General features: G+C 30.4%; 2 protein-coding genes across 7 annotated transcripts; one reads left to right on the top strand and one right to left on the bottom strand.

The window, feature by feature from the left end:
• Window positions 1-5720: 5720 nt before the first annotated feature.
• LOC107024212 (bidirectional sugar transporter SWEET2) lies at window positions 5721-9004 on the top strand. 6 transcript variants are annotated; one of them, XM_027918150.1, is made up of 9 exons: window positions 5721-5869; window positions 6688-6724; window positions 6847-7063; window positions 7163-7321; window positions 7412-7531; window positions 7622-7792; window positions 7905-7960; window positions 8536-8657; window positions 8779-9004. In XM_027918150.1, the coding sequence occupies exons 1-6, from the start codon at window positions 5809-5811 to the stop codon at window positions 7733-7735; spliced, it is 708 nt and encodes a 235-aa protein (XP_027773951.1). In that variant the 5' UTR covers window positions 5721-5808; the 3' UTR covers window positions 7736-7792; window positions 7905-7960; window positions 8536-8657; window positions 8779-9004. The 6 variants fall into 6 exon arrangements, with proteins under 6 accessions (XP_027773951.1, XP_027773950.1, XP_027773948.1 ...); XM_027918149.1 differs by having other exon boundaries at window positions 8551-9004; XM_027918147.1 differs by having other exon boundaries at window positions 8536-9004.
• Window positions 8444-8887, bottom strand: LOC107024213. The gene has a single exon (XM_015225140.2). The coding sequence runs from the start codon at window positions 8885-8887 to the stop codon at window positions 8444-8446; it is 444 nt and encodes a 147-aa protein (XP_015080626.1).
• Window positions 9005-9331: the final 327 nt, after the last annotated feature.

Raw genomic sequence — 9331 nt, 5'->3', positions numbered from 1 at the left:
TAATGATCTAAAACCTTGTAATCTAAACGAATTATAAATTCGAAACCACTAGGTTTTAAATATTAACTTAGCTAATATACTTTGACCATGGTATAATAAATTAGTTGAGTATATAATGCATTTCTATTTTTCCATGATTTCCGTATTTAGGGTGTTTATTAAAATTAAGTCAAATTAAATATATAATAATATTTGTTGATTTGAATATTATTATCAATGTTAGTTAGATTTGTTTTGATTGTTCGATTATTAACTATTCAACTGTACACTAAAATATTAAAAGACAAAATGATATAATAAATGAAATAATTAGCAAACCATCAAATTATTTTAGTGCAAAAAGGTTCTCTGTATTAATTATTAAAATGAAAAATTATATGAAATAACAAACTATTAATTCAAATTAAATATTATAGTTATAATTTATTTAATTGTAATTCGCGATAAACATCTCTTTTTTTGCCATTTAAATACAATTAGTCATTTTCGATATACAATTAGTCATTTGATACATTTCAGTATAAAATGCATTTGTATTTGTATAAAGTGAGAGAAAATTGTATATACAGATACAATTATATATATTCGTTCTATACACTTATATATAAATATATACCTTATTATATAAATTACAATGTATAAATAAATTACAAAACTGAACAATTTGAACAAAATTGGATGTTTGTAGCGAATTATACAAATCAAAAGTTCTAATGTTTGCTATGGAGCGCAGTTATGCAAACTATAACTATGATATACAAATTTAATTTATGTATTTGCTATATGTAAAAGTTACTCTTAATAGTACACCATAATATAATGCAAAATAAAACAATTTTGTAATTTATATCAAAATAGTTACTATCATTTATTCCAGCCTCTCGTTCTTACCACAAGTTTTACCTAACACAAAAACTCAAAACAATGTGTCACCAAACTCCTAGCAATTTTATTTTTTTTTAATCGTTATCGTTCATCGTTAATGTATTTTCTCTTTGAGACGAATTTAGGGATATCTTGATTAAGGGTAAAAATAGAGAAATACCGTATACTCATATATAATAAATTGATATGTCATCCCAAGGCAAAATAAAATATTTATTCCACTTCTTTGTCTTGCCACAACCCACAAGCCCTTACCTAACACAAAAGTCCCAATATATTTGATAAGTGGCACTATACTTCAATCTAAAATGTACATTTTTATTTTTTCTTATAATGCATAAGTACCTCCATAACTTATGCCCGAAATCTCATAGACACATTTATACTATACTAAGGTCCTATTACCTCCCTTGAACTTATTTTATTAATAATTTTCTACCCTTTTCGACCTACGTGACACTATCTTTTGGGTCCAACGTTGGTTGACTTCTTTTTTTCAAACTAGTTCCACGTAGGCCGAAAAGGGGTAGAAAATTACTTATAAAACAAGTTTAGAGGGAGTAATAGGTTAGTACAGTATAAGTGTGTCTCTAAATTTCGAGCATAAATTTATAATGTACTTGTGCATTTTCCTTTTTTTTCTTGACAAATCGTACAATACATCAACTCAACGCAGCATGATTATTTTTTGTAGACTCTTGTTCTTGCCACAAGCCTTACCTAACACAAAAAGAGCCTCAAAAAGTTCGTGTTACCTAACACATTCTAACTTTGTTTCTACATCGTTCATCTTAACAACCATTCACTACTCTTTCTTTTTTTTTTTTTTTGATCAAGCCACATCCTTTTCAAATAAAGCAATTTCTATTTAGGGGTCATACGTTTTGTAGGCTAAGCAAAATTAGTTGTACATGAATTATTTATGTGGTGATGAGTAATAATTAAGAAAAAAAAGTTTGTTATATGTCATGAAGTTGTATATATAGTGGGATTTAATTAATTGGCTAAATATAATTATGATCATGTGATTAGAACCAAAAAGAGAGGAGTACTTTTGGGTTTATTGAAGTGGACAACAAAATTTATTATATTTATTTCTTTTAACTTTTATGTTCCAACTAGACTATTAACGATTTTTGAGGACCTTTTCATTATTAGTATTACCTATTGTTACGTATTCGTGTTTTATTGTTGTGTTCAAATAACTCTATACAGTACGTAATATGATCATACTCAATTAATTTTTCTTTTCGTTAATTTATTTGTTGTATTGGAATTTTCGATGTACTTATTAAGAAAATAATGATTATCATGACTATTTTATTATAGATTTCTGATTCCCGCTTAAGAGGAAGAGATGGAAAAAGCAATTGTCTTTTCTTAATATAATGTAAAAAATGATAAATATAAATAAAAATTTATATTTGAAATAGTAGACAACTAAAAATACACCGTAGAAGTAATTTAGCTTAATCATTTGTCACTCTTCGATTTAAAAATATCAACATGTTCTCTGCCGTAAGAAAATGCTCTTTAATTATTTTTTGGTTTATTTATGTCGCCTTGTCTGGTGGAAAATGCCTTAGGAAATAGGGTACATTCTGGAGATTTCTCATGTACTACTCAGCGTCGAATTTAAAATTTTATAAAGACTGATGCATTATTATCGGAGATGGCTCTAGAATTTCAAAAAGATCGATTCATCATTAACGTTTTGTTTCTTTATGAAAATTTAAAATCTGTTACTATAATAAAATACTACCCTCGTGATATTAAGAAAAGATAATTATTCTAGACTCCCAAATTTGAGAGCCTCAACAATAATTATTTGGAGGGAAAAAATTTATATTAAAGGAAAAAGCTATCAAAAGTTCTATATACCTCAAGTTCTGTGTCGCAAGAAAAATTAAATGTATTAATTATACGAATTATTGACTGAAAAAGAATTATCAAAAAGAAACTATTTATAAAAAAACAAATATACAATTTTGTGTCTTAAGAAATATAAAAAGTCTTCTTTATAAAAAGAAAATGAATTTTTTTCAAAAAAGAAAGTTCAAGAGCTCTCAAGCTTTTTAAAAAAGAATAATTGTATAGAATGACAAACAAATAATATAAAATAAATATAGTAGCTATCGTTTAATTTATTTGTGTTTCATAGCAAACTGTTTGTCAGTCCCTCTCTATCTCATATTTTCGCTCGCCACTCTCTCTCTCTCTTCCTGCAGCTCGAGTCTCTCGCTTTATACAATATAATTGTATAAATTGTGTTTCTAATTATATAAAGCGAGAGAAAATTGTATATACACATGCAAAACACATATATTTTGTCCTATATACTTATAATTATACAATAAAAGTACTTCCCTGCCCAAGTCTCTTTTGTCTTTCTCTATTTCTCGTTTTATACAAATTCAACTTGTATATAATTTTTCTCTTTCTCGTTTTATACAATTCGATTCAATTGTATATTCCCTGCCCAAGTGTCTTTTGCCTTTCTTTCTTTCTCATTTTTATCTAAATTCAAATTGTATATAATCGTCCTATAAACTAATAATTATACAATTCGTTTTATATACTTCTTTTAGTATAATTTTCTACCCAAGTCTCTTTCTCTTTCTCGTTTTATATAATTCGCTTCAATTGTATATGTATAGCGAATTATACATATATATGTTTGCTCTGGAGCGCAATTATGCAAACTTTGCTATAACATATAAATATGAATTTTATGTTTGCTATATGTGAAAGTTGCCCAACTAACTCGACCAGGAAAATAAAATAAATTATGACTCATAATTCAGTAGGCCGCAAATATAATACACGTGAGAGTTAGAATAAATGTAAAGGTACTGGTATGCCAAATATAACAAGCGATGTCCATTAAAAGACATGTGACAATCTTGTACTTCAGTCCAGGAAAATAACTATAGTATTAACTAATGGAAAAATTACATAAATTAATACATTTTAAAAAATAATTACAGATTTTAGCGATACTTTTTGTTTATTACCATTTATAGCAATACTGTGATAAATCTGTAATATGTATTAAAAGTGAATTATTTATGCAATATATTTGAATTATAATTGTTTTTGAAATATATTGTGTTTGTTTGGTAAAAAATGGTCACATTGTATTATAAGTGTATTAAAATGTGTGATAAATGTATTATTCATCATTAAAACTTGTATTATATGTGAATAATAAATTGTTCTTTGTAATATGTATTAAAATTGTATTATAAATGAATTAAAAGCGGTCAAGTGAAAAAAAATATTGTTACTATAAATGGTAAATATTTTATTATTATAGCACATTTATGTAAGTTTCCCTTAACTAATTATGTTATTATAATCTTCCATTTTCATCAAAAAGATAGACAAATTTAATTGATAATTTAAATCTTTCGATTCAAGTGATTAAGTTTTGAAGTTTTGGATATATACAAATTTTATTTTTTGATACTATTTTTGTATTTTTAAAAATGAATGAAATGATCATCGCCGTATTTTTTTTTTTTAAAAAAGAGAAACTTTTATATATAGACACTCAAAAATAGCCTAGTTACTCTCCATATCTATAGTTTGATAATTACAATTCATAGCTACATGTTATATGGAGGAGAGAGGCGAACGAGACTAGGAGAGAGAGGAGAGAGGGGGAAAAGAGTGGAAGAAAGATGAATTGTATGTATATCGATTAGATAATTGTATATTATACATATGTATTTGTATATATGGCAAGCGAGAGCGGGAGAGGCAGAAGAGAGGCGAGCGAGATTGGGAGAGAGAGGGGAGAGGCGAGCGAGAGAGGATAGAGAGTGTGAGAGAGAGGTGAATTGTATATGTATATAGGTTAAATAACTATATTATACATATGTATTTGTATATTCTGGTGAATTATACGTATACAAACATGACTAATTATACAAACTCGAAGTCAGCCCACGTAATTAATGTATATGTTAGTCGCAGTAATAATTATAGCAAATTATAGTTATGATGAGTAATTAAATAGTACTATAAATTTGCTTTGTTGCATAATTTTCCAAAAAAGAAACGAAAACCCTGGTCCAAAAGAAAGAAAGAGGACACAATTAATATATAGGCCCCAAAAACAAGCCCAAACAAAGACAAGCAAATCCGTTTAAAATGTGACACTTCGATGGTCTTTATAGTACGTAAGATAAAAACTAAATCGCTCTTAAAATTGGTGCTATTGGCTATGTTTGGGTGTGTAACTGAAGTATTGTTGTTTGTTTTTGTCTAGTATTGATGATCCGTTATTTTAATGATTCACATAAAAGTTATATTTTGACTTTTTTAATCCTAAGATTGAAATTTTCACTATTGTTTATATTAGTCTTTCTTTCTTGCTTAATCTTTTTCTAATATGAGCCATATTATCGAGCGTTTACAAAATTAACTATCAAGTTAACTGAGAACATCAACTAATTTGTTGCCCTCTCTTATGCTCCATTGCGTTGCCTATTAAGAAACATGTCACGATCTGGTCCCTTTGGCTTTGTAAATGACTATTGGACCTATAAATGACATATATTAATGCTTAAAATATAAGTTATGAAAAATGTACATTTTTAGAAGGCCAAAAAAACATAATCAACAAACTGTCATTGTAATAACTTGTTTTTTCCATCTTTATTAGGTAATCGGATTTTATTTTTAAAAAAAATATTATATGTTTTAGTTTATATGATTCATTATTTTTCTAAAAAAATAATTTCAAGAAAATAATAAATTTTTATATTAAATAACAATTTGACGTTAAAATGTATATTTTATACTTAGATCATTAATATGATTGGAAACAAGTTATTTTAACATTCTCGAGAAATTAACTATCTAGCTATCTTATCATTTATATGAGATAAATTTAGAGATAAGCTATTCCAAAATTTGATGGTTTCTTTGGCTTCGTCTCAAGTTCTTGCAATCTGTAAAGATGCAGCTGGAATCGCCGGTAAGACTTCATTTTTTTTTCTATGTAATTATTACTAATACTTTTTTAGTCGTAAAAAATTGATCTTGCTGATTTCTGCAAACTGTTTCTTGTTTTGTACAAAATCTGGAAATAATTTTGAATTCTATATAGAATCATTGCAACTCTTTTTGGCAAAAATTAAAGGGATGATCTTTATTTTGTGGAAGATTATTCAAGCTAAAGCTAAGTGAACAGATTTTTTTGCTAGAAGAATTGGGGAAGTTGTTGAAGTTTAGGATGTTGTGAGAAAAAAAAAATTGTGGGGGTTGGGGGATAGAAAATTAGTTTGTTTTGAAGTCAGCCAAAGCTAGTCGCACGGGGCTTGTCTAGTGCGGCATGTGGGACTTTTGTCATTCTTTGACTGGGCAATTTTGATTTTGGGGACCCCAATATCGGATGAGACGGGCACTGCTGTGATATCATGAGGAGGATTGTCCAAGCCTTATAACGAGTCTACCCATCTCATTAACCACCGATGTGGGACTTTTAGGCCTAAGCAAGTTAAGTAGCTCTGTTTGAGCTAAAATTTACTTCTAGATTGAACTCTTGATGAAGTGTTTTTCATGTTAAAATTAAAGCACTTTTTGGTCAATCATATAGGAGGCATATTTTTCCTGGCCGTGAAATGAAATAGATTGTAGAGGGAAAATGAGATAATACCCTTTACTTCTCAGCTTACTCGCTATTGTCTTTCCAACAATTTTTGAGTTTTTTCTTAAATGAGGTTTGCAAACTTATAGTTGAGACTTTATCACGACTCGAGGGAAAACGTTAACCATCGTAGCTCCTTGTTGCAGGGAATATCTTTGCTTTTGGATTGTTTTTGTCTCCAATGTGAGTCTTAAGCTTTTCATCCTTCATTTTGATTTTCGCACTTCCATAATGTAGAAAACAAAGTTCACCTTGACCAATTACTTCTTTGTCCACAATCCAGTATCATTTATCTTTATTTTCAGGCCTACATTCATGAGAATAATGAGGAATCAATCAACTGAACAGTTCTCGGGGTTGCCGTACATCTATGGTCTATTGAACTGCTTAATTTGTGCCTGGTATGGCACCCCTCTCGTATCTCCCGACAATTTGTTGGTTACATCAGTTAATTCAGTTGGTGCTGTTTTTCAACTTGCCTACATTGTACTTTACGTAACGTATACAGAGAAAGAGAAAAAGGTTAATACTCTTCTGTTGTATTATTTAATTAATAAAGCAGTTTCACACTCATTCATAGCGTAATCTGTTTATCCGTATGCCCATCAATGTTGTTTGTAGTTCAGGATGTTCGGATGGATACTCACAGTCTTTGGTCTATTTGTTATTATTGTACTTGGAAGCTTGTTTATACTTGACCTGGAACTCCGACGCATCATCATTGGCTCCCTGAGTTGTGCTTCCTTGATATCAATGTTTGCCTCCCCACTGTTAATTATTGTATGTCTAACCGTTGACATTCAGAATTTTCTATCAAGTTCTTGTTCTCTAACGTTTTTCCGCGGATTCACTGACTAACTTGTATTACAGAATCTGGTGATCAGGACCAGGAGTGTTGAATTCATGCCGTTTTGTCTGTCCCTCTCCACCTTCCTAATGAGTGCCTCTTTCCTTTTGTATGGAATTTTCAGTTCTGATCCCTTTATATATGTGAGTTTTCTTTCTCTCACTTGGGAAATTTCCAATTTTTTCTTTTGTTCCTCTCGCCCGACTCACGAAGGGTTTCTACTTAAATTTCAGGTACCAAATGGCATCGGAACACTTTTGGGAGTTACACAATTGCTTTTATTTGCACATTACAGAAATTCTTCAAGAGAGGACTCTGCCGAAGGCCTTATAGTATCTTATTCATGAACTAGAGTTCTAAGAAAGTAATGTCTTTTGCGCATGAAAAACCACCCAGGAGGAAAGGTAAATTCTCGTTACGTGTGCATTTTGTGAACATATATCTTTCATTCTTTCTCGAGCTGTTAAATAACAAGTATTACCTTTTAATTTGTACATCTCCCTTTATTTGTCCTAGGTGATCGTAAAATCTCACTTGATTGCGTGGAGAATGGTGAGAATTCCAAGCTCAAGGTGATGGCAGTTCCCTAGTCATTGAACTCGTTCAGCTATACCCGTTCAATGAATATTTTTCTGCATTGATTCTAATGCTTATATTTATCTTGTTCTCCTTTTCCTTATCAAATCATAGATTGAAGATGCAGAATTACGTTTAAATAAAGAAACTGATGGTATAATATGAATTTTTTTATTGATAACGGATTCCTTGATATATATATATATACGAGATCTGGACAAAAGCTATTGAGTTCACGAGAACTTTTAAGTCTGTTTTTACAGTATATCGGCCCCTAGGTATCACAGTAACAAATACAGTGTTCTTCAGCATCCATTATTTTACAAGTAATTATCCTGAACTTATTTATACGTATGCTTTCGGAGTATAGTAAAGACTGAACTATGTATATAAATAGAAATTCTTTGGAATCATTAGATGTTGCTTCTCTTGATGTTTTTGCCTCTTATTATGTTTTACCTGATCGTATTTGAATCCATTTATCGACTTGATGAAGTAGCATGACCTCTCTGATCATAGAGTATAAGACCACTGAACTTTGGCAGCTCACACTTTTCACCCATTAGTATAGGTCTTTTCCACACAGGTGAAGCTGCACCGCGATTTTGCCATCCAAAATCAGCTTCAGTTTGCAGATCTCCGCTAACGAGCAATGGAGAAAGCTTCTCTTTCTGGCTCCACCTCACAGAACTGGTAAGCACCTCCTTCACCGGACCCTGCTCTGCTGGTGGCTCTGAACAATCTATGTCTGTTGAACCATCAACACGCGGTTCTTGATCCTCTGTTCTCCTTCTTACATTTCTCCTTAAAGCAGCAATAATGCAGGTTCCAATAACTAAGGAACAGGTGCAAATTACCAGTAAGGCTATCGCTCCTCGTGTCGATATTTTCCATTTCTCTTCTAAATTCCATATTGCTTCCATGTTGTATATCCAGAAAAATTTGATTAAAGCTCAAAACTTGATGTTATGAAATGATTAAGAGAATGAATTATGTACATATATTTGGAAGGAAAAAAAAAACTAGTCGTTGGTTTGTTTTATTGCTATCTCTAGGCGCCTTTGTGATGTTCACTTTAATTTGGTGCTTCAAAATTCCATGAAGTGGGGTCTTCTTTACATTGAATAATTGTCATTAGCCGTTTGATTTTTTCTGTTTCTGCCCGAAATAACTGACTAAGAGTGGAGAAATTTACTAAAAAACAATATGGACATCGAAACATTATTGTGCGAGTAATTATTTTGAAAGTGGTTTTTGCTTTTTGGTCGACCAGTTGTTGCCAAATGTTTCACAACTTTCTCAATTACACTACTCGTGACTGGAAATTTGAAGATAAAATTACTCAAATGAGAAACATATATTCGAAA

The sequence above is a fragment of the Solanum pennellii genome, chromosome 7, assembly GCF_001406875.1.
Source record: "Solanum pennellii chromosome 7, SPENNV200".
NCBI lineage: Eukaryota > Viridiplantae > Streptophyta > Magnoliopsida > Solanales > Solanaceae > Solanum > Solanum pennellii.
This window is presented reverse-complemented; position numbering and strand designations above follow the sequence as displayed.

Coding starts and splice junctions, on each gene's coding strand:
- LOC107024212 (XM_027918149.1), top strand. CDS start 5,809: ATGGTTTCTTTGGCTTCGTCTCAAGTTCTTGCAATCTGTAAAGATGCA. Junction 6,725..6,846: donor GGATTGTTTTTGTCTCCAAT/GTGAGTCTTAAG, acceptor CTTTATTTTCAG/GCCTACATTCATGAGAATAA. Junction 7,322..7,411: donor CCTCCCCACTGTTAATTATT/GTATGTCTAACC, acceptor CTTGTATTACAG/AATCTGGTGATCAGGACCAG.
- LOC107024213 (XM_015225140.2), bottom strand. CDS start 8,887: ATGGAAGCAATATGGAATTTAGAAGAGAAATGGAAAATATCGACACGA.